General features: G+C 44.3%; 1 protein-coding gene across 1 annotated transcript in view; it reads right to left on the reverse strand.

Moving 5' to 3' along the window:
- Positions 1-22,527, reverse strand: part of acer3 (alkaline ceramidase 3) — a 222,321-nt gene extending 199,794 nt beyond the window's left edge. Inside the window, exons 1-2 of the mRNA XM_069892507.1 lie at positions 22,506-22,527; positions 21,756-21,932 (exon numbers count right to left, since the gene is read on the reverse strand). Of these exons, the coding sequence (XP_069748608.1) occupies positions 21,756-21,932; positions 22,506-22,527 (199 nt within the window). The remainder of the gene's footprint in view (positions 1-21,755; positions 21,933-22,505) is intronic.
- Between the last annotated feature and the right edge of the window lie 1,555 nt (positions 22,528-24,082).

Raw genomic sequence — 24,082 nt, forward strand, 5'->3', positions numbered from 1 at the left:
TCTTGGGTGCAAACTTGAACTCCCAATTGTCAGCTATTTTCGTGCCACTCAGAAACTGTCCTCAACCTGTCAGGGTGAAGCCAAACGCAAACTAAACTAATTGGGAACAGATGTTCTCAGAGGAAAGCACAAAAAGAATGTGAAAATGGTTTAGAGACCATTTGGAGGGGTTCTGGATAAGTTTGTTCTACAAAGACAGGGAAAAGATGATAGGAAAAGGGAACAGCGGTTGACAAAACAGGTGAGGCAGCTTGTTAAGAGGAAGAAGGAAGCATACATTCGATTTAGGAAGCAAAAAAAACAGGAAGGGCTTATGAGAATTGTATGGTAGTCAGAAAGAACTTAAGAGAGGACTTATGAGCTAGAAGGGGCCATGAAAAGACCTTGGCAAGCAGGATTAAGGAGACTCCTGAAGTATTCTATACATATGTGAAAAACTGGAGGACAAGAGTGAAGGTAGTGCTGCTTAAGGATAAAGGAGGCAACATGTGCCTGGAGGTGGAGGAGTTGGGGAGGTCCTACATGAATATTTTGTTTCAGTATTCACCAGAGAAAAGGACCTTGGTCAAGGCAAGGTCAGAAAAGAACATGTTTATGTGCTGGACCATGTTGAGATTAAGAAAGATGTGCTGGGTCTTCTTAAAGACATTAAGATCTATATCCCCTGAACCAGACAAAATATACCTCAGGTTGCTATGGTAAAGGCGGGAAGTGTCTGCGTGGGGTTTCCCTGGGATCTCCAGTTTCCTCCCACCCTTCAAAACGTATCAGAGGTTGTCGGTCAATTGGGTGTAATTGGGCAGCACCGGATCATGAGCCAAAGGGGGCTTTCACCATGTTGTGTCTAAAAACAGTAGTCTTTGGTGTGAAGTGTGTTGTATATTACAAGTCCTGCACCTTCATTGGATGGTGAATACTCTACATTTATATAGCTGGTCTCAGAAATTTTCAGTGGGAGGTGGGTCTTTAGAATAAACGGCCAGAGAAAACTGTGGTGGTGGTTGGTGGGGGGGGGGGGGGGGGGGGGGTGGTAACAATCACCACATTTAAAATACATTCAGAGAGATACACAGATAAGGAAAATTTAGAGCAGCAATTCTCAACCTATTTTTAAGCAATGGCTCCCCCAGGACTCTGCTCAAAGTATATGGGCCCCCTTTCCTATGAAGCAGTCAAGTTTTCGTTACTTCCATACTTCTTTCCTACCGACCATATAAAAAATATTTTATTTATGTTACGCGAGATGAAAAGAAAACAAGGCTTTTACTTAAATATGCTGTGGCCCCCAGTGGAGATTGAGAATGGCTGCCTTAGAAGGATTCAAGATTCCTTTGTCATGTAATAAATATAGTACAATATTTTGCAGAATTTACTTTCATCTGCTGTTAGGCAGATTCGCCATCCGCAGAAATTTCCTGAAGTGCTTCTTACAGCCAGAGAAAGAAAAGCAAATGGGAGACCCTCAGAGACCCTGAGTGTCCCGCAGCCATGGCAGTTACTCAGAGTCCAATCCAAACCATCACCAACCTCAGCTCCAAAGCCAAACCTCCATAACGATCAGTGCCCTCGGCACCCTCTTGCATCCCGATTCCAATACCTGGTACCAGTCTGCCGCCTGGTGTGAATCCCTCAACCACAGTCGCTAGCAGCCCACAGCTTCTGTGGGTTCCTCGCCTCAAGAATTCTCTGTGGTCACCTCCTCTGCTTCTCCTTCTCAAACCAGGGGGTTGGGGATGGGGGGGGGGGGGTTGTTCTCCCCATTTTTTGATGTCCTATACCAGTCCTCTGCTAACTTGGCCAACATGCTTGAGTTGGGCTGAAGTGCATGCTTCTGTGAGACTTAGAGTGCATCAAATGAAATATGCGATTGGAGGAATGTACAAAAACTAAAATATCTGACATATTACTGCAAAATGTGAGTCCCTGTCCTTATTAGTTACTCTTGTTATGTTTTATTTATTTGAGTGGTAACTTGCTGGACAATTGTGTTACTATTGTCAGATGGCAATTATTGGGCAAGATTGCAAAATGTACTGTACACAAGTAAAGAAATAAAGAACTGCAAACAGGTAACAGATCTAAACAAACTGACTGTGCAATACAGAGAGAATTTTCTTTTAAATCATTAAAGTGCATAAGTAAGAGTCCCTGATAAAGTTTGTTGTTGAGGAGTCTGATGGTGGGGAAGGGGGGGGAAGAGGTGGTAAACAGCTGTTCATGAACCTGGTGATGCTCGTCTTCTGGCACATATACCCATTTCCTGATGGGTGGTGAGGGTCTTTGATGATTGCTGATGCTCTCCAACGGCAGTATTCGCCGTAGATGTTCTTGACAATGGGGAGAGTTTTGCCTGTGATGTTCTGGGCTGTGTCCCCATACCAGTCTGCGCTGCAGCCGGTCAGAACACTTTCCACAGCACCTCTGTCGAAATTTGCCAGGGTTTCCAATGTCATACCAAACATTCGCAAACTTCTGAGAAAGTAGAGGCACTGGTGTGCTTTCTTCTGTATAGAACATAGAGATATGCTCACTCCCTTTCAGATTCTCAATGATGGTTCACACAGATCAAATTAAATATTTGCTCATGAAACATACAAGGTCATGCAACATATAATCAAAAGCTCTGCAACAAAAATCTCTTGATACCAATTATTTTGTTCTACTATACAGGGGTGGCCAACCTTTTAATTTTTAATTTAGACATATAACACGGTAACAGGCCATTTTGGTCCAATATTCCTGGGCCGAAATGGTCTATTTCTGTCTTTGGCTTGGCTTCGCGGACGAATATTTATGGAGGGGTATGTCCACGTCTGCTGCAGGCTCGTTGGTGACTGACAAGTCTGATGCGGGACAGGCAGGCACAGTTCCAGCGGTTGCAAGAGAAAATTGGTGGGTTGGGGTTGGGTGTTGGTTTTTTCCTCCTTTGTCTTTTGTCAGTGAGGTGGGCTCTGCAGTCTTCTTCAAAGGAGGTTGCTGCCCGCCGAACTGTGAGGCGCCAAGATGCACGGTTGGAGGCGAGATCAGCCCACTGGCGGTGGTCAATGGGGCAGGCACCAAGAGATTTCTTTAGGCAGTCCTTGTACCTCTTTGGTGCACCTCTGTCTCAGTGGCCAGTGGAGAGCTCGCCATAGAACACGATCTTGGGAAGGCGATGGTCCTCCATTCTGGAGACGTGACCTACCCAGCGCAGTTGGGTCTTCAGCAGCATGGATTCAATGCTTGCAGACTCTGCCAGCTCGAGTACTTCGATGTTGGTGATGAAGTCATTCCAATGAATGCTGAGGATGGAGCGGAGACAGCGCTGATGGAAGCGTTCTAGGAGCCGTAGGTGATGCCGGTAGAGGACCCATGATTTGGAGCTGAACAGGAGCGTGAGTATGACAACGGCTCTGTACACGCTGATCTTTGTGTGTTTCTTCAGGTGGTTGTTTATCCAGACTCTTTTGTGTAGTCTTCCAAAGGCGCTATTTGCCTTGGCGAGTCTGTTGTCTATCTCTTTGTCGATCCTTGCATCATGTCTAAATTAAAAATTTAAATGTTGGCTGCCCCTTAACTATTACCTCCTACAGTATCCTAATCGGCATTAGCCGAGATCAGCTATTTCAACACAAAACACCAGAAATCACAAAAAAATCTGCTTTAATATAACAATGAGCAAAATGGTCACGAGGATTCGACGTCAAGCGCTTTCCAATTGATAACTCTGCAAAATGATTAAATAGTACTTTTGTTTCACAGGGAAAATGTTGGTTTATAAAATCTGGTGCCCACACAAAGACCAAATAGCCTGAGTCGCAGCAAGCTAAATTCAGTATCCAGTACTACAGAGCAAGCCATCATGGTTTCAAATAGCAACAGATATTTGGATCATTAAACAGGTCAGGTGACATCAAGCAGCATCTGCATAAAGAGAAACAGAATTAACGTTTAAGATTGGAAGCCCCTCTTTTTACCCTTCAACCTGAAAATTAGGTCTATTTGTCTTTCCAAGTATCTCAGACAAGAATAAACATCAAAGAGTCGTTAGCTCAGCCTGCAACATCACAGGCACCAGACTTCACTCCATCGAGGACATCTACATGAGGCAGTCTCTTAAAAAAAAAGCACCCTCTATCCTCAAGGACCCCCACTGCCCAGGCCATGCCCTCTTCACTCTGCTATCATCAGGAAAAAGGACAAGAGCCTAAAGACAAGCACTCGGCGGCACAAGGACAGCTTCTTCCCCTTTGCCATCAGATTCCTGAAAAATCAATGAACCAAAGACACTGCCTTCCTTTTCATGCAGTTATTTTTTTAAAACTTGTGGTAAAATGGTTATAATATGTATGTTTGCACTAAGACGCTGCCGCAAAATCCCCGAATTTCTGGACTAGTTCATGACAGTAAATTCTGATCCTGACGACGTTTTCACCAGTTTCTGATTTAATTTCAGATCTCCAGCAGTTTAACTTTTTTTTTTATTTTCATCGTCACTTCAAGTTAAGAACAACATTTCTGTAAATCACATGAAATATTTTCTTAATTGATCAATAATTTCCAGATAAAACAACCCTAGCTTTTCCAATGAATGAATTTACTTTCAGCATGCGGGCATTTTAATATTAACTAAATAATAATCAGTTCCAATGAATGATTTATGTTTGAAATGGTGACCAACATTCTCCTTAAGCATGCGCTGGTTAACAAATTCCATCAAAGACAAAACTGGAAATGCTCAGCCATTAGGAGAGAGGAATCTTCTTTCTTTGGCTTGGCTTCGCAGACGAAGATTTATGGAGGGGGTAAAAAGTCCACGTCAGCTGCAGACTCGTTTGTGGCTGACAAGTCCGATGCGGGACAGGCAGACACGATTGCAGCGGTTGCAAGGGAAAATTGGTTGGTTGGGGTTGGGTGTTTCCTCCTTTGCCTTTTGTCAGTGAGGTGGGCTCTGCGGTCTTCTTCAAAGGAGGTTGCTGCCCGCCAAACTGTGAGGCGCCAAGATGCACGGTTTGAGGCGTTATCAGCCCACTGGCGGTGGTCAATGTGGCAGGCACCAAGAGATTTCTTTAGGCAGTCCTTGTACCTTTTCTTTGGTGCACCTCTGTCACGGTGGCCAGTGGAGAGCTCGCCATATAACACGATCTTGGGAAGGCGATGGTCCTCCATTCTGGAGACGTGACCCACCCAGCGCAGCTGGATCTTCAGCAGCGTGGACTCGATGCTGTCGACCTCTGCCATCTCGAGTACTTCGACGTTAGGGATGAAAGCGCTCCAATGGATGTTGAGGATGGAGCGGAGACAACGCTGGTGGAAGCGTTCTAGGAGCCGTAGGTGGTGCCGGTAGAGGACCCATGATTCGGAGCCGAACAGGAGTGTGGGTATGACAACGGCTCTGTATACGCTTATCTTTGTGAGGTTTTTCAGTTGGTTGTTTTTCCAGACTCTTTTGTGTAGTCTTCCAAAGGCGCTATTTGCCTTGGCGAGTCTGTTGTCTATCTCATTGTCGATCCTTGCATCTGATGAAATGGTGCAGCCGAGATAGGTAAACTGGTTGACCGTTTTGAGTTTTGTGTGCCCGATGGAGATGTGGGGGGGCTGGTAGTCATGGTGGGGAGCTGGCTGATGGAGGACCTCAGTTTTCTTCAGGCTGACTTCCAGGCCAAACATTTTGGCAGTTTCCGCAAAGCAGGACGTCAAGCGCTGAAGAGAGGAATAATGTCATCACAAATGGAAAATATAATTTTCAACTTATCCAGAACAGCTGCCATTACCTTTGTGATTAGGTCACACAAGGATTTCATTACCTGGAAAGCATTTTGTAATGTACTATATAAATTTATGTTTTTGTTTGTACTCAGCTCAAGATTCCCCCTTGCCCTGTCCACACTAAGATTGTGGTCTTCACACAAAATGTGGACACTGAAAAATAGTCACAGCTTGTCCTCAATCCTTCTCAAGCTTCCTTCCCCAATTTTGGTTAAACAGGATCATGCAAGCTCCTGGAAATGGCCTCTGATATGCCAATCACTATACCAGGGGTGGCCAAACCACGGCTCGAGAGCCACATGCAGCTCTTTGACATGTAATGTCTTTCTCAAGACAGTGTTTTTAACCAAACTCAGCTTTCTCGCTTGTTGAACAGCTTAGTCACTTAGCTGATTGAACTGCGGTGCTTTAATATTAGAATGGCTACATATTGTGACAAAGGACTAAAATAATGCTGAGATCGTCCCATTTCAGCAACTTGAGCACAAAATTCCAACGTGTCTCTAAGAGTGCTGCACTGTCAGAAGCGCTTCTGTTCCGATAATAAACTAAACCAAGGCAGTGCCTGCTCTCTCAAATCGATGTAATAAATCCCAAGGCTCTATTCAAATACAAGAGGAGTTTTCTACTGTATTCCTAGGCATAGTATTTCCTCAAATCAACATCATTGCAAAGATCTCCAATTATCATATGGCCATGTTTTCTCTAAAGGAACACCCTTTGGGATGACTGGAGGCCAGGGAAGGTAGCATGAGTCCAAATCTTTAGTGCCTTTTGTGACCTCTGCATGATGCTTTAATAAATATATTTAAGCATAGATAGATTTCTCTATAGTGGGGGAAATTAAGGGTTATGGAGAAATGGCAGATAAATGCAGCTGAGTCCACACCCGGATATAAAATGGCAGAGCAGGCTTGATGGGCCTATGGCCTCCTCCCTCCTCCTTATATTTATTTTAATAAGTTAATATGCACATAGTAAGTTCATTCGGACAGCAATGTGATAATGGTCAAATAATTTGTTTTAATGATAAATGAGCAATTAATGCTTAACTGAAGAGAAGGAAATCTGCATATTTTTCTTTGAAATGTTGTCATTCAGAAAGAAGGCATAAAAACTATCTAAAAATACAGTACATGATACCTCAGTATCATATTCAAATTTTAGGCTGGATTTTCCGCTTGTGTGACAGGAACAAGTCCCAGAACCCAGAATCTTTTGATTAGAGTGTAAGCTAACAGCTCTTGGAACAGAAAAGGCAATTGGTTAATGCATAGGTAGGAACATTTCCCACAGCTATAGAAATGAGAATTGCACTAACTGAATCTAGTATTTGGAGAGGAACAAGCAAAATTCACCAATTTTATTAATAACCAAGCAGCTAAATGGTTTATTGAAATCATAAATAAATTGCAGGAAGGAGAATAGGCAATGCAAAAGATAATTCTTTAAACACAAACTGCCTGGAATGTTGAAAGATGCAAGGGGTGGAGATCTCAAAAGAATAACAACGTTCATGGAAAATCCACAACAAACTTTGATCACCGTCAACTGAGTCTAGTCTGGACATTTAGCATTGTCAAAATAATGTGGTACGTTAAATGCATCTGCTTCTGAGGTCATCCACGCTAATATTTCTTCCTAACCCATTTCATTCACATTAACACCTGAAAATTTGGATCCAGTATTTAATTAATGTAAGGTGACCTTTGCATTGGTAAAATAGATTGTAGAGCTTTACTGTTCCAGATTAGCCACAACACTGGTATCTAGCTAGCTAAATGGAAAAATGCCCAGGCATGTTCACTCCACAAAGCATGTGACACATCGAACACAGCTAAATTACCCAAAGTGCAAATACAGAGGATCAATTACATTATTCCTAATCAGACAAACTAACCACACCTGCTTCAATATCCAAGTTAAGTTTTTAAACTAGGACTGCTCACTGACGATTTTGCAGTGTTCAGACCCATTTATAATTCCATAGGATTGTTACAGAAAATGAAACAGTCCGTGCGACAATAGCTGGACAATATCCAGCTCGTCTAGGTCTAGGACTTGCATAGAAACAGATAAAGACCATCAACAAGGCAGTTTGACCACCTGTCCTTGGCACTCCCATGGCATCATTTAATCCCTCTGACAATAGTTTGGGAATTAGAACAGAAGCAGTTTTCTTCAGCAGGTGAATTTGTTCAAATTCCCATGATTTCTTTTCCCCACATTGCACAGTTCAGTAATTATATTCTCTGCTTGCATGGACACTTTTGACCATATCAAAGACAAAAGTCTGCCCAAAGAAAACCTCAAAACACGCCACAGCTACATAATTGCTTCAGGGTGTAAAAGACAGCACAAATTACTATAACATTTTTAAAAAACAGCAATCTTGGACATTTGCAATGTACAGTAAAATCCCCATTATCCGGAATTCAAGCAATCGGAGCCCCAAGCAACTAGCAATAAAATAGAGGATTTTTTAAAATTAAAATAAATAAAAATGAATTAAAATTTAAACAAAAGTTTAAAATTGTATAAGTAAATGTTCTCTGGAGCAACACACAACCCCTTGGTGAAGATGGGAGCAAACATTCAGCCAGAGGAGTGTCCCTGTCATGACTCACTCACCACAGCTGTTTAAATAAAGTTGTGTTTGAATAAAATGGTGTCACCTAGGATGACACTCTCAAATTATCTCCCTAACCTGTCTAGTAAGAGGCTTTATTAGCACCAGTATATTATTAAGCATATTATTAAGGCTTTATCTGTAAACTTGGGGGAAGGGGTTCGTTATGGTGGTGGCATAGTTAGCACAGTTACCGCTGTTATACCATCATAAATTTAATAAATTACCTGATTAAAGTGAACTTCATATAATTAACGACTATAATACTGATTTTTTTTTCAAATTACTTTGATTTTGCACTGTCTTTTCTCTTTTAAACTGTTTATTCTTTAATCCAGGTGTATTTGTTTGGCATTGTAAAAGTGAGTCTCGGGAAACCGGAACATTCGCATATACAGCGTCTGCAATCCCCGTGGGTGCCGGATACCGGGAGTTTTTACTGTACAAAGAAAGCAAGTGCCTGAAAAAGTCATTACAGTTCTGATAAAACATCTCTTGACAGGTGCTCCATTACCTTTCTTATTTCCAGAATTTTCTGTTTTAGAACGTAGAGCATGAAAGCACAGTGCAGGACCTTCAGATCATGATGTTGTGCTATCTATAAAAATCTTTTCCAGAATAATCTAATACTTCATTACCTCATACCTGTAAACCTCAATTTTTCTTTTAAATGTCCCTATTGTTGCAGCTTCCACCACTATCCCCGGCAATGCATTTTCCAAGCACCCACCATTTCTGTGCAAAAAAAACTTACGCATAATGTCTCACCACAGCTTTCCTCCACTCACCTTGTACAGATGTGCTCTGGTACTTGCTATTGTCACCCCAGGAAAAAGAAGCTGGCTGTCCACCCTATCGAAGCCACTCATAATCTTATATAATTCTACTCAGTCACCTCTCATCCTTTATTGAAATTCTTAGCTGTCAATCTTGCTTCATAAGACATTCTCCAATCTAAGCAACATCCTGGTAAAGTCTCCTCTGCATCCTCTCTGTAACTTCGACATCCATCCTGCAGTGAAGTGACCAGAAATGAACACAATATGGCAAGTGTGGTACAATCGGTTTTACAGACCTGCAACATTACCAGACAGCACTTGAACTCAATACCTGACTAACGAAGGTCAGCACATGATTCTCCCTCTTTCCACTCTATCAACCTGTGCAGCAACCTTAAGGGATCTATGGACTTCAACCCCAAGATCCCTTTGATCCTCCACACTGCAATTAACCAATACTCCACTTTCAAGTTTGTCCTTCCTCAGTGCATTACTTCACACTTATCCAGACTGAACTCTATCTACCCCTGCCTACCAAATGCCTTCCTAAAATCCATATGCACCAGATCCACTGCCTTACCTCATCAATTTCATTTGTCACCTCTTTGAAAAACTCATTGAGGTATTTGAGACACAACCTGCCTCTCATAAAGCCATGCCTTGAGAAGACTATGCTTCACTAAATGCTCCTCAATCCTCTCTAAAGAATCCTCTCAAAATGTTTGCCCTCCAATGACATAAAACTCACTGGTCTATTATTCCCAGAATTCTTCTTGTTACATTCCTTCATTTGACATTCTCCAATCTTCCAGTACCTCTCCTGTGGCCAAGAAGAAAGCAAAAATAATTGCCAGTGCCCCTGCAATCTCTTTGCTTGCTTCCTCTAGCACCCTGGGGTATATCACACCCAGTCCCAAGAACTTGTCTCCCAGAATATTTTGTAGAAAGTCCAGCACTTACTTTCTTAACCTCAACATGCTCCTATTAGCACATTAGTCTGTTCTATACTGATCTCACATTCATCAAGGTCCCTCTCCCCAGTGAACACTAAAGAAAAGTATTAATTTATGCCTCCAGGCACATGTTCCCTCCTTTATCCTTAAGTGACCGTAGCCTCACACTCGTCATACTTCCGTTCTTCATGTAAGCATAGAATGCCTTAGGGATTTCCTTAATCCTATTTGCCAAGGCTTTATCATTCCCCTTCTAGCTCTCCTAAGTCCTTTATTAAATATGTTCCCGTCCACCATACAACTCTCATGACCCTTTCTTGATTTTTGGTTCCAAAGCTTCTTCCTCTTGACTAACTGTTCCATCTCTCTCGTCAACCATGGCTCCTTTATCTATCTCCTTTTCCCTGTGTCAGTGAGAAGATTCTAACCAGGACCAACACAAGTCCCTAAACATCCTCCACATTTCTGCTGTGCATTTCTCTGAGAATTTAATCCCACTAGTTCCCATATTAGACCTTCCCCAATTAAATACTTTACCTTTTTGCCCAATTCCCATCCTTGTCCATAGCTAGGGAGTTATGGTCAATTTCACCAAAATGCTCCCCCCCCCAAAAAAGAGGTCAGCCTCTCTTCTAATTGACTTGCCCACACCTGACAAATTCTGCCCCATCAGAACCTTTTGCCTGAAGTTAATATTAGGGAAGTTCAAGTCTCCCACGAGAACAACCTCTTATTTTTGCTCCTTTCCAAAACCTGCTTAAACATCTGCTCCTCAATGGCTCTGTGGCTATTTTGGGGGCTGACAGAATACTCCCAATAGAGTAAGCGTTCTCTTTCGGTTTCTGACTTCCACCACACAGAATGCTTCCTCCTTTCCACCATGTCCTCCCTTTCTGCGGCTGCGATACTTGATTCAAAATTTCTTCATTGTCATGTAATAGTACAAAACATGTAATATTAAATGAAATTACTGTCTGGCCAAGGCAGACAAAGAGTCATCATTAGTTTTGCCCGGCACCCTTTACAGTAAGAAAGAGTGCCCCTCAGATACACACAATGTCCGAGGAGTCACGTCCAGCACTCCCGCAGCCTCTGCAGCTGATGAAAACCATCTCTGATTAGCAATGCCTCGACCACCTTCCCCCATCTTATTTCAGATTTCTAGTACCAGAGACACATTGTTTCTGAAACAGCATTAGTTCCAGGTTCTCTACGTTACTCATACACAAATTGCCATTCACCACTGATGACTCAAATACCTTGTACTCCCAGCCCAATAGCATTATGGAAATATCTGCAAAACACCATAGAACATAAGAAATAGGAACAGGAGTCGGCCATCTGGCCTGTCGAGCTTGCTCCGCCATTAATACGATCATGGTTGATCTGATCATTGACTAAACTCCACCTACCTGCCTTCCCCCCCTCCCCCCATATCCCTTAATTACTTTTTTAAAGTAAAAATCTCTCTAACTGAACCTTAAATATGTCTAATGAAGTAGCCTTAACTGCTTCCCTAGACAGAGAATTCCACAAATTCACTACTTTCTGGGAAAAACAATTTTTCCTCATCTCCATCTTAAATGAACTCCCCTGAATCTTGAGGCTGTGTTCCCTAGTTCTGGTCTCACCTACCAGTGAAAACAATTTCCTGCCTCTATCTTAACCATCCCTTTCATTATTTTATACGTTTCTACAAGATCTCCTCTCATTCTTCTGAATTGGAGTGAGTATAATCCCAGGCGATTTAGTCTTTCTTCGTAGGTCAACCCCCTCATCTCCGGGATCAACCTGGTGAACCTCCTCTGGACTGCCTCCAAGGCCAGTATATCCCTCCTGAAGGATGGAGACCAAAACTGCACACAGTTCTCATGATGCAGCCTCACCAGTGCCTTATATAGTTGCAGCATGACCTCCCTGATCTTGAATTCAATTCCTCTAGCAATTCCATTTGTCTTCTTAATAACCTGTTGTATCTGCAACCCAACTTTTTGCGATTTATGCACAGGCACTCCCAAGTCCTTCTGCACTACAGCAGGCTGCAATTTTTCATCATTTAAATAATAATCTGTTCTTCTATTTTTCCTTCCAAAGTGGATGACCTCACATTTACTAACATTGTACTTCATCTGCCAGATCTTTGCCCATTCACCTAATTTAACTATATTCTTCTGCAGCCTCTCCACGTCCTCTGTACAATTCGCTTTTCCACTCAATTTAGTATTATCCACAAACTTGGCTACACTACACTCTGTCTCCTCTTCCAAACAGTGAACAACTGCAGGCCCAGCACCAACTCACTTACCACTGTCTGCCAATCAGAAAAACACCCACTTATCCTGACTCTCTGCCTTCTGTCAGTTAACCAATCCTCAATCCATGCTAATATACCTCCCCAACTCCATTCATCTCGATCTTATTGATGTCTCTTGTGCAGCACCTTATCAACCTATTCCCCTCTATCTACCACACCCATATCCTCAAAGAACTCCAGCAAGTTTGTCAAACAAGACCTGCCCTTTCTGAATCCATGCTTTTTCTGCCTGATGGAACCCCTTTGTTCTAAATGTCTCACCATTTCATCCTTAATGACAGCTTCATGCATTCTCCCGACTACAGACAATAGTTACCCATCTTCTGCCTAAATCCCATTTTTAAAAAGTGGTGTGACATTTGCTGTCTTCCAATCTGCCGGAACCTGTCCAGAATCCAGAGAATTTTAGTAAATGGCTACCATTTCATCAGCTATAACTCCCGCCATTTCCTTCAGTACCTGGGATGCATCCCATCAGGGCCAGGGGATTTGTCCATTTTCAGTCCCATTAGTTTGCTCATGACCATCTCTTTTCTAACATTTATTTTATCGAGGCCCTCACCTCCCTTCGCATCCCTATCACCACTCTTTGGCATGCCGGACTTGTCTTCCAATATGAAGACTGACAAAATATCTGTTAATGCCTTGGCCATTTCCTCATTACTAAATATCAATCTCCCTTTCTCATCTTCCAAGGGAGCCATGTTGACTCTAGTCACCCTCTTCCGTTTCATATATTTAAAAATATTTGCAATCTGTTTTTATATTTTGTGCTAATTTCCCTTCAGAATCCTTCTTCCCTTTCCTTATTTCCCATTTAGTTGTCCTTTGTTCCCTTTTAAAGTTTTCCCAATCCTTCAGTTTACCAATTCTCTTGGCAACTTTGTACACGAGCTTTTAATTTTATACTTTCCTTTATTTCTTTAGTTAACCAAGGCTGACCCTTCCCTCTTACTGCCCTTATTTTTTTTTTAAAAAAGGAATATACTTTTGTTTAGCAACTGTTCCTCAACTCTTCTGCCAACTAGCCTGTGCTCCCAGTCCATGCTGACCACAATTCCTCCCTCATCCTGTAGTAGTCTCCCCTGTTCAAGCATAATACACTCGTTTTAGATCTATTGGACCCTGTATGAGAAATTAAATACCATGATCATTTTTTTTTCCCAAGGGGGTCCCTAACTACTAGATCGTTAATTTTACCCATCTCATTGCACAATACTAGATCTAAAATAGCATTCTCCCTTGTTGGTTCCTTGCCATTGTGAATGAAAACAATCATCAAGAACATCTAAATGGCAATAAAACCAACCTTGCCAATAACACCCACACACAAAAAATGACTTTTTTTGCAAACTAACCTAATGAACAATCCTTCTATTCTTTTTACATCCAAAATTTCATGAAGTAGGGACAGAGAAAATGTGCAATATTTTATATTGAAATTGTTAGTGATTTTTTTTTAAAAATCCAGCAAGCATGCAAAATACCAGGGAGTCATAGATTTGAAAACATGACAAATCCCAACAAACTGATGACCCACTTCCAGAATTTTGAAAGAGGTGGTGTCTGGTTGTCATCTTCTAAAATTGTATACATCCTGGAATGAATCTTGAAAATCGAAAGATAGGAAATGTGATCCTACTATTAAAGAAAAGGAGGCAAAGAATATTGAACGACCGACCTGACGTTGGGAAAATGCAGAAATCCGTAATATAAATATTCCAACATCAAGATGAGCAGAAATAATCATAGTTCAAAAGGAAATTGCGTTCGACAAACCTGTAATGGTTCTGAGGATGTATTGAGTAGACTAGATGAGATGAGATCAGAGCATGTCATGTATTTGGATTTCATGAAGGCTTTTGATAATGACCCACTTGGATGGGATGGCAGTTTCCACAGAAGAAAGATTAAATAGGCTAGGCCTCTATTCTTCAGTTTCAGAATCCACTTCATTGATTTTTTTTTCCTCTGTATTGCAGCTTGTTTACATTACTTTATTTCTTTACATGTGTACACTGAGTCAGGTTTTTTGTGCAATGCCAATAAGTAGTAATTCTGCCTTACCTGCAGGAAAAAGAATCTCAGCATCATACATGATGTCATGTATATACTCTGTGCCAACCAACCAGCCAGAGTGTTCACGGTCATTTTCAACCTCTCATTGCTGCAGTCAGAGGTTCCCACCTGCTTCAAAAGGGCATCAATCATCCCGGTACCCAAGAAGAGTAGTGTGAGCTGCCTCAACAACTACCACCCAGTAGCACTAATGTTTTGATAGGCTGGTCATGGCCAGAATTGGCACGTACCTAAGCAAAGATCCGGACCCACTGCAATTCGCCCATCGTCACAATCGCTCTACAGTAGATGCAATTTCGCTGGGTCTCCACTCAGCTCTCAATCACCTCAAAAACAACAATTTATACATACAGCTTCTCTTCATAGACTACAGCTCGGCTTTCAATGCCATTATTCCCTCAGTGCTGATCAAGTAGCTACAAACTCTCGGCCTCTGTACCCCGCCCCCCCCCCCCCAACTGGATCCAAGACTTTCTCATCGAAAGACCATAGTCAGTACGAATTGCAAACAATGTCTCCTCCTCACTGATTATCAGCACAGGCTCAACCCAAGGATGCTTACTTCACCCACTGCTCTACTCATTATACACCTAAGGGCATGACTCTGTGAATAGGCACAATTCCAATGCTATCTACAAGTTTGCCGATGACACCGCAGTTGTCAGCAGAATCCAAACGGCAATGAGGAAGCATACAGAAGGGAGATAGATCAGTCTGTTGAGTGGTGCCACACCAACAACCTTGCGTTCAAAGTTAGCAAAACCAAGGAGATGATTGTGGAATTCAGGAGGAAATCAGGGAATGTGACCCAGTCCTCAGTAGTGCAGAGGTCAAGAACCTCAAATTTCTGGGTGTCAACTCTCCAAGGATCTGCCCTGGAGCCTCCACGTCGATGCAATCACAAAGAAGGCTCGCCTGCGGCTATACTTTGAGGTGTTTTGAGGAGATTTTCTGTATGTCACCGAAAACCTTTGAAAACTTCTACAGGTGAACTATGGAGAGCATTCTGGCTGATTCCATCACTGCCTGGTATAGAGGCGTCAACATCTCAGAACAAGAATAAACTCTAGAGGGTTGTAAACTCAGCCTCCAGCATCACAGACACCATTGAAGACATCATGAGGTGGTATCTTAAAAAAGCAGCCTCTATCCTCAAAGACTCCCATCACCCAGGCTACACCCTCTTCATTCTGCTATCATCGAAAGGTACAGGGGCCTAAAGACAAGCACTCAGCAACACAAGGACAACTTCTTCCCCGCTGCCATCAGATTCCTGAATAATCAATGATACTGCCTTACTTCTTGTGCACTATAATTGTTTTTTTTAATAGTAATGTTGTAAGATCGTTATGATTTGTACGTTTACACTGTGACGCTGCCGCAAAAACACCGATTTTCATGACTTGTTCACGACCATAAATACTGATTCAGACAAATCTGAATCTTTAGTCCCTTTTTCCACTGGGACAGGGTCCAGTGGAAAAAGAAAACTGTCAGCATGCCGGCGTCAAATGATGGGATTAACCACCTCTACCCCTACTTGTATTCCTGGTGTCAGCTGACGCCAACGTGCTGATAAGACCAGTGGAAAAGGGACAGCAGAAAGTCACCTGTTTCCAGATGAAGGTAGAACTTCCGATTCCCGGGGATGAGTTATGTCCCAGTTAAGGGTGGTCCAGTGGAAACTGCACAAAGGGCTTCCCATCCTGGGACACTGCACAGCCGATTAACTGGGATGCCAGTGGAAAAGGGTCTTTTGGAATTTTCTACCCCAGATACTTGGAGGTTCTGTCACTAACTAATCAAATGTCAGCTCAATACATTTTTGGATAGTAGGGGAATCAATAAAATGGCCTTGTTAGAAAATCATCTATAACTGCTGAATGTCAGAATACGCTGGAGGGGTCTGCTCCTATATCTTATGACCAAATAAGGATTGTAATTTATTTGTAAAGAGGGAGCAAATACATTTTAAATGACTGACTGCTTCAGTTTTTACAATTTGGCATGAAGCAACATCCTTCATGGCATTTCTTTATGATAGCATTCTCTTGAATGATCAGTCTCAATGCAACAGTTTCTAATCTGACCCCAAAGAGAAGGGACCAAGTATAAACTCAGAAACTACTGGTGACTCAAAGGGAGGAGAAAGCTTTCAGGAACATTAATTTGGAATATGATTAATAGTAACCTGGAGGAGTATGGATTTACTAAGGTAAGTCAACACAAATTAAAAAGGGCAAAGCATAGTGAACAAATTTGACAGAATTTTTGATGGGATCATAATTAGGGTGATGAGGGAAAAGCAGACTTCCAGACGGTTTTTGATAAAATATCGCATATCCCGCTTGTAGCGAGAGCTGAAGCAAATGACAATAAAGTGACATTGGTAGTATTAATAGAAAATAGTTGGCTAAGACAACTGAGAGTCAATGGTATTACCATGCAACACAGGTCAGGCCACAACTGAAGTATTTTCCTCGTTTGATGATGTCATTATGGAAAGGATGTGGTCATTCAAGAGGATCGAGAAAAGGTTTACGAAACCCGTTCTTGGGTTACAAGATCAGTTACCAAGGATAAATCTGAGAGCTTGGGTCTGCTTTCTTTCAAAAACGTTGAATGTAGATTTGATAGACACAAAATGCCAAGAGGTCTGTATGAAAATCAGACAAACTCCACTGGCAGTAGAGTCAAGGTTTAGAGGTTCATGGGGATGTGAAACAACAGGGAAGAGAATTAAGAGTGGCATTCTTTTTTAGAAGACACGGTTGGAATCTGGAATGCACTACCCAGAGAGGTGATGGAGAAAATTCAGTTGTGGCCTTCAACATGAAACTGGTGTCAGCTGACGCCAACGTGCTGATAAAACCAGTGGAAAAGGGACAGCAGAAAGTCACCTGTTTCCAGATGAAGGCAGAACACTCCGATCCCCGGGTTTTCCACCTGCACCTGTTGATGTCTCATGTTTATGGTTGTGCACATTATGGTTAAATAATTGAAAGGCCATGGAGAAAGAACTCGAACTCGGAGCCCATGAATTGGTCTGCTCGATGAAGAGCTGACACAAACACAATGAGCCAATCTGCTAATTCTGCGTTGTAACCATTCCACAATTCTATTGCTGACTCACCTCCAACAGGAGATTCATCGTCTAGCCTTGCGATTACTGCAAGAAGGTTCAAGAATTCTCCGCAGCTCTCTCACGTGCACTCTCCGTCATTCTCCTTGTGGACCCATCTCCACGCTTAAACTCACCCCCCACAAAGGAAATTGCAGATAGAACCATAGAACACTACAGTACAGAAACAGGCCCCTTCAGCCCTTCTAGTCAGTGCTGAACCACTTTTTTGTACCTGGATTTCAGATGCTGGAAATCAGAAGTCTGAAATGGTGGGGGACGGGGGGACGGGGGGACGGGGGGACGGGGGGACGGGGGGACGGGTCCACCAGTTCGGCAGCATCCAAGGAGAAAAGGACATAATTAATGTTTCAGAATAGCAATGTCTTTCATTGAGCCATCGACGCAGAACATTGTTTTATTTTTACTACACTTCAATTTTGTTTGACTCCATGAATGAGTCAACCCCTTTAAAAGAATCCAGCTTTGTCAATGACCACATTAATCTTCCTGGCTAATGTTCAAAGTTGAACCAAACTACCTGCCATTTGAATTGCCACCTATTCCAACTAAAATCAACACACCTCTGCTTTTGTCAGATAATTATTGAATATTCCATAGAAAAGTTATTTAATCATCATTTTTAATATATGGTTTCACAAATCTAGAACTCAAAATGAAAAATCAGAACTATTTCTGTGACCTTGGGTCACAAATAACTATATTAATTAAAAACACAATGCTGGAGAAACTCAGTATTTTATATTGCAAATATAAAGATACATAATCAACGTTGTGAAGGCCTCAAGCCCAAAACAGTTATCTTTGCGATATAAAGTCCACTATTTTACCTGCTGAGTTTCTCCACTTCAACCACGGTGACTGCAGACTTTCGTATTTTACTTTTAACTATATTAATACTTTTCTAAATAGGATATTAAATTATTTTTTTTCTGGAAATTAAACAACTACGTTATTACACAAATTAAACAAATAGAATTGTACTGCAGCAATTTTACAATTCTTTGGCTTCCATCAGCAAACTTACATCCCACAAAGGTTAAAAAAAAAAAGCTTGTAATTGTAGGATCTGAAACATTCAAAACCAAAGGGTAAAAATTCTGAAAACTATTTTTTCTCTTCCCAATATGCCACACTCTGAGTTTAATATCTGCTGCAACCCCTGTGATTGCCTGCGTCAGGTTGTCCTAACCAGTTTAATGACACATATATTGAAATGCAGTGAGGTGGGCATGTTATGTAACTATTGCAAATTAGTCACCACTCTTCAGAGCCAACCACCCCACTCAGTTGAAGGGCCAATGCCAGCCGGATGCTTGGTTAGTGAGCTATACATGTTCTACTTTCTCAACCAACCATCGTGGCATGCCAGCAACCCAAGTTCAAACCTGACCTCTGGTGTGGAGATTGCACATGCTCTCTGTTACCATGTGGATAGCTCCTGGATTTCCAATCTCCTACCACATCCCATAAATGTACACAGGCCAATTGACCTCTAAATTGCCGTGATGTATACAAGTGTTTGCTTGCATCAGAATGGGGTGAGGGGGAAATCTGAGGACAACAAAACAGAATTAGCATCAGTGTGTCTTTTAGCATTTGTCTGTGGGGTCCTACTGCCCAGCCCTCAATGCAAATTTAAACAGTCTTTTCATTGAAGACCCATGCCTAGATGGTGGTCCCCCTACTTGGTAGGTGCAGGCTTCAAAGAACTGGTGAACCAGCACAGGGCACTGAAGCAGAACATTCCCCACCCCTAAATGAGAAGCCTAGGAAAGGACTCTACAGGGGAGGGGACTACAGCAGCAGACCAGTGGGGGGGGGGTTCTGGTGTCTGAAGAACTATGGATTTGCTAGTTGGAACCAGGTCTCAGGAGGGCTTCTGAAGTTCTGACAACTTCTTAATTGCATTGTAAGTTTGGAAGCAGGAGTTGAGGAGAGGAACTGGAATGCCTGATGCTTGGGTTCACTACTGGGACCGACAGGAGATCGTGCAGCTGTGAAATTTACAGAATCGTAGGTGGCAGTTGCCTCAGAGGTGGATCCATCCTCTAAAGGGACTCTCTTTGGTAACTCTCTCATCTTGATAATGGTGCTAGAGGTGACTCTTTATGCACCTTTACAGGGCAAAGAGAAGTAAACATTTTGTGCACATGTCAATAAAAGAATCTTGCATTATCTTGAATCTTTTAAACATGTGCTTGATTGTTAGTGCAAACTTGGTGAAACAAAGGCACCATATCTGCAATATGACACCCATGAAACTAGGATCAAATTGATAGAGGGGGCCAAATGCCACCAGCACCCCGGACTGAAATCGTAATTTATATTTATGTCATCAGTAGAAGAGAGCGACAGAGTCAACATGACTGCCTCACAGGGAAAGGAGCCCATAAAATTCGAGCAGAGTTCGAAGCAGAGAAAAGGTTGAGAATGGCTGCCTTTCAGCTATCACCCAATTCAAGGACAATCAATATCAGCATTGCCTACACTCTGCGTGCAAATAAGTAAAGTGCGAAGGACGCAAAATTACCCACTTTCCTCGGGCAGTTTTGGCAATTGGGAATTGAACTCGCCCTTGTGCCGGGTCCCAAAAATTAAATGTCAAATTGGAAGCAGAGAGTTGGCAATGCTTATTGTTGTTGATCAGGAAGCAAGAAAAAAAAAGAAATCCTAAGCAACATGCAAGCATTCCCACCATTTCCAAATGGTATTTATATCATACACAGTGTGACTGCCCCTGAAGTCACCTAGAGGACACGCAAAATGCAACCATGAGACATCAACAGGTGCAGGTGGAAAACTAGGAACCCCCCCCCTCACCCCAACCCTAAGGGGCAACCATGAGACATCAACAGGTGCAGGTGGAAAACTAGGAACCCCCCCTCACCCCAACCCTAAGGGGCAACCATGAGACATCAACAGGTGCAGGTGGAAAACTAGGACCCCCCCCCCTTTCCCCAACCAGTATCCAAGGGGCAACCATGAGACATGAACAGGTGCACGTGGAAAACTAGACCTCCCCCCACCCCAACCAGTATCCAAGGGGCAACCATGAGACATGAACAAGTGCAGGTGGAAAACTAGGGACCCCCCCCCCCTTACCCCAACCAGTATCCCAGGGACAACCATGAGACATGAACAGGTGGAGGTGGGAAACTAGACCTCCCCCCCACCCCAACCAGTGTGCAAGGGGCAACCATGAGACATGAACAGGTGGAGGTGGGAAACTAGACCCCCCACCCCCCACCCCAACCAGTGTGCAAGGGGCAACCATGAGACATGAACAGGTGGAGGTGGGAAACTAGACCCCCCACATTCCATCCTCAATGTCTCCCCACAGATGTGAATGCACCAATTTCCAAGGCGGGGGGGCGTTGTAAAAGTCTGGCCCATCCTCTGGCAGATCAACCACACTTGAGAAAATGTGTGAGAAGCGGGTCTGAGGCTCGTCCAATGTTTCCGTTTCAATGGAGAGGCGATGGGAGGTTCACTCACGGGGGGGGGGTTGGGGGATGGGGTGGGGGGGGTGGGGGATGGGGTGGGGGGGTGTGGGGGGTGGGGGGGTGGGGGATGGGGTGTGGGGGATGGGGTGTGGGGGGGTGGGGGATGGGGGTGTGGGGGGTGGGGGATGGGGTGGGGGGGGTGGGGGATGGGGTGGGGGGGGTGGGGGATGGGGTGGGGGGGGGTGGGGGATGGGGGGGTGCGGGGTGGGGGGTGGGGTGTGGGGGGTGGGGGATGGGGTGTGGGGGATGGGGTGGGGGGGTGGGGGATGGGGTGGGGGGGTGTGGGGGATGGGGTGGGGGATGGGGTGGGGGGGTGGGGGATGGGGTGGGGGGGGTGGGGGATGGGGTGGGGGGGGGGGTGGGGGGGGATGGGGTGGGGGGGGGGGTGGGGGGGGATGGGGTGGGGGGGGTGGGGGATGGGGTGGGGGGGTGTGGGGGATGGGGTGGGGGATGGGGTGGGGGGGGTGGGGGATGGGGGATGGGGTGGAGGGGGTGGGGGATGGGGTGGGGGGGGGTGGGGGATGGGGGTGGGGGGGGGTGGGGGGGACGTGCAGGTCGCCAGCCCCACTCCTTCTGAGCGAAATGTTAACAAGAGTTAAACTCACAAAACTCGGCCACGTAAAAGGACACGGCGTAGTTCTCCTCGCACCAGTCCAGGGTCGAGGTCGGCGCTCCCCAGTAGCCGGGCCTGTCATGGATGGGGCGCCATGTTTGAAGTCTGAGACGGGGCCGGCCGAGGCGGGAGGAGGAGGAGGAGCCGCCGTCGCCATGACGACCCGCCACTGTCAATCACGGATCGGGACCACGCCCCCGGGTGACGTGGCCAGGAGGGCGAGGCCACGCCCCTTCGCTCAGTCCGCAGGAAAATTTGGGCATGGTGCAAGCCTGCAGCGGGAGGAAAGCAGAATAATAGGTGGCCCCAGACTAGAAGGGCTGAAGGGCCTGCTTCTGTGCTGTGGATGGGTGTGCAGTGATATGGTCCGGCTGCGGGTCAGTCGGACGAGGCAGAATAATTTGTTTTTAAGATATCTTCATTGAAGTTTCTTTGGCTTGGCTTCGCGGACGAAGGTTTACGGAGGGGTATGTCCACGTCCGCTGCAGGCTCGTTTGCTGGACAGGCAGGCACGGTTGCAGCGGTGGCGAGGGAAAATGGGTGGGTTGGGGTTGGGTGTTGGGTTTTTCCTCCTTTGTCTTTTGTCAGCGAGGTGGGCTCCTGCGGTCTTCTTCCAAGGAGGTTGCTGCCCGCAGTTTACCATAATGCAAAAATTAAACAACTGAGTTACAAGAAATAGAAATAAAAACACCCCGACGAGGTTGGACAAAAAACTAACTTGTGGGTATCAAGCAGCTCCCACCTGGAAAGAGACAGCGCAGCATCAAAGCTTATAACAATCCTAAAAATGTAGATGGTGGTAACGGTCCATAAAAGGGCCCCCATACCTGGAGGGAATTAGTATTTGAATCTTGAGCAGCAGATCTAACTGGAGTCATTGTACTCGTTTGTGGGATGTACAGACACTGAGTTTAATTGCTGAACAATTCAGTTCAGTTTGGTTCAAACGCCGTTATCCACGGAATAATACTGCCGCAGTCTAGAAGGCTGCAAGGGCCTGTTTCTGTGCTGTTGTGTTCTGTGGTTCCATGTGTCGGGACTCTTTATCGAGACAGGTAAATAGGAGGTTATATTTTGTATATGGGGGGGGGAAAGAGGGGCCAAGAGGTGATAGGGTATTGGACAAAGAGGTGAAGGAATTCAGTCTGTCACAATTTTAATAGGAAGTGTATTACTGTGCCAATAAGCACCAGGACTTGCATTGAGAGGAGCCTTCCCAATCAGATCCTTTCTGTACAACCAGAACATCACCCACAATAGACGTTTTCTACTAGATGACTGCGGTGGAGTGGAGACAGTCGCCCACCTCTTTGCATACTGTGGATTTGCTAAGAGTGAGTGGAGAAGGACGCAAAGATCCTTGTCACATTTCATCTCCAGCTGCTGTACTGTTCCCCCGAAGATGCACGTAGAGACAGAGATCCAGGGCTGCTGGAAGACCATCAACTCGGTCAATGAAAGATGCCCTATCTGCCCAAAAAACTTGTTGGCCTTCCAGCACACAGAGGTGTCGGTGAGGAATGCTGCTGACTGGCGCTTTCCAGGCTGCAGGAGGATGTGCTGAGGGATGCCCTGAGGCTTGGCACAGCCAATGAGAGGGCCTGTGGGAAAGGACGACATTCTTGAGTTCTTCTGTTACCGGGCAATTCCCTCAAACAACGGAGGTGGAGTGTAACTACAAGGAGCCATATTAATCCAATGTAGCAAATTAGAGGGCCCTGCCCTACTATCACTAGCATGTTTCCTGCTGAATCAGAGGTTCGATCACTCCTGATCACTGCTATACTACTATAGGGAATGCCTGTCGTTCCTTCCCAAGACCACATTTTGGCAAGTTGAACCACTTGGCAGCACTTCTGCTCCCTACATAAAAAGCAAGGCTGAGGATTGCCTTGAGTCAGTGGATTGGGCTGTGTTCAACAACTCGGCTGAGGACTTGAATCATTACACCAGGGTCATGACAGGCATTATTAAAACAGCTGTGTGTTCCTACAAAATCATTCAGTGTTTTCCCCAGTTGGTATTTCTGGATTAACATTGAAATCCAGAACCTGCTGAGAGCCAGATCAGAGGCTCTAAAGTCCAGAGTTCAACAAGCGATGCAGGTATGATCTCTGGAAAGTCATCTCCTGGGTGAAGTGGAGATTCCGGACTAGAATGGAATCAACAAGGGATGTGCACAGCCCACTATAACCCACTATAAAGCCAAATCCGCTAGGCTGCACTTTGAAATGGGCTCAATGCCTTCTATTCCCGCACTGACCACCAGTAAAAGGAGGATCCACTGCACACGCCCATGTCTCCTGATCCTTTACTGTC

This window comes from Narcine bancroftii, chromosome 7, assembly GCF_036971445.1.
Source record: "Narcine bancroftii isolate sNarBan1 chromosome 7, sNarBan1.hap1, whole genome shotgun sequence".
Classification (NCBI taxonomy): domain Eukaryota; kingdom Metazoa; phylum Chordata; class Chondrichthyes; order Torpediniformes; family Narcinidae; genus Narcine; species Narcine bancroftii.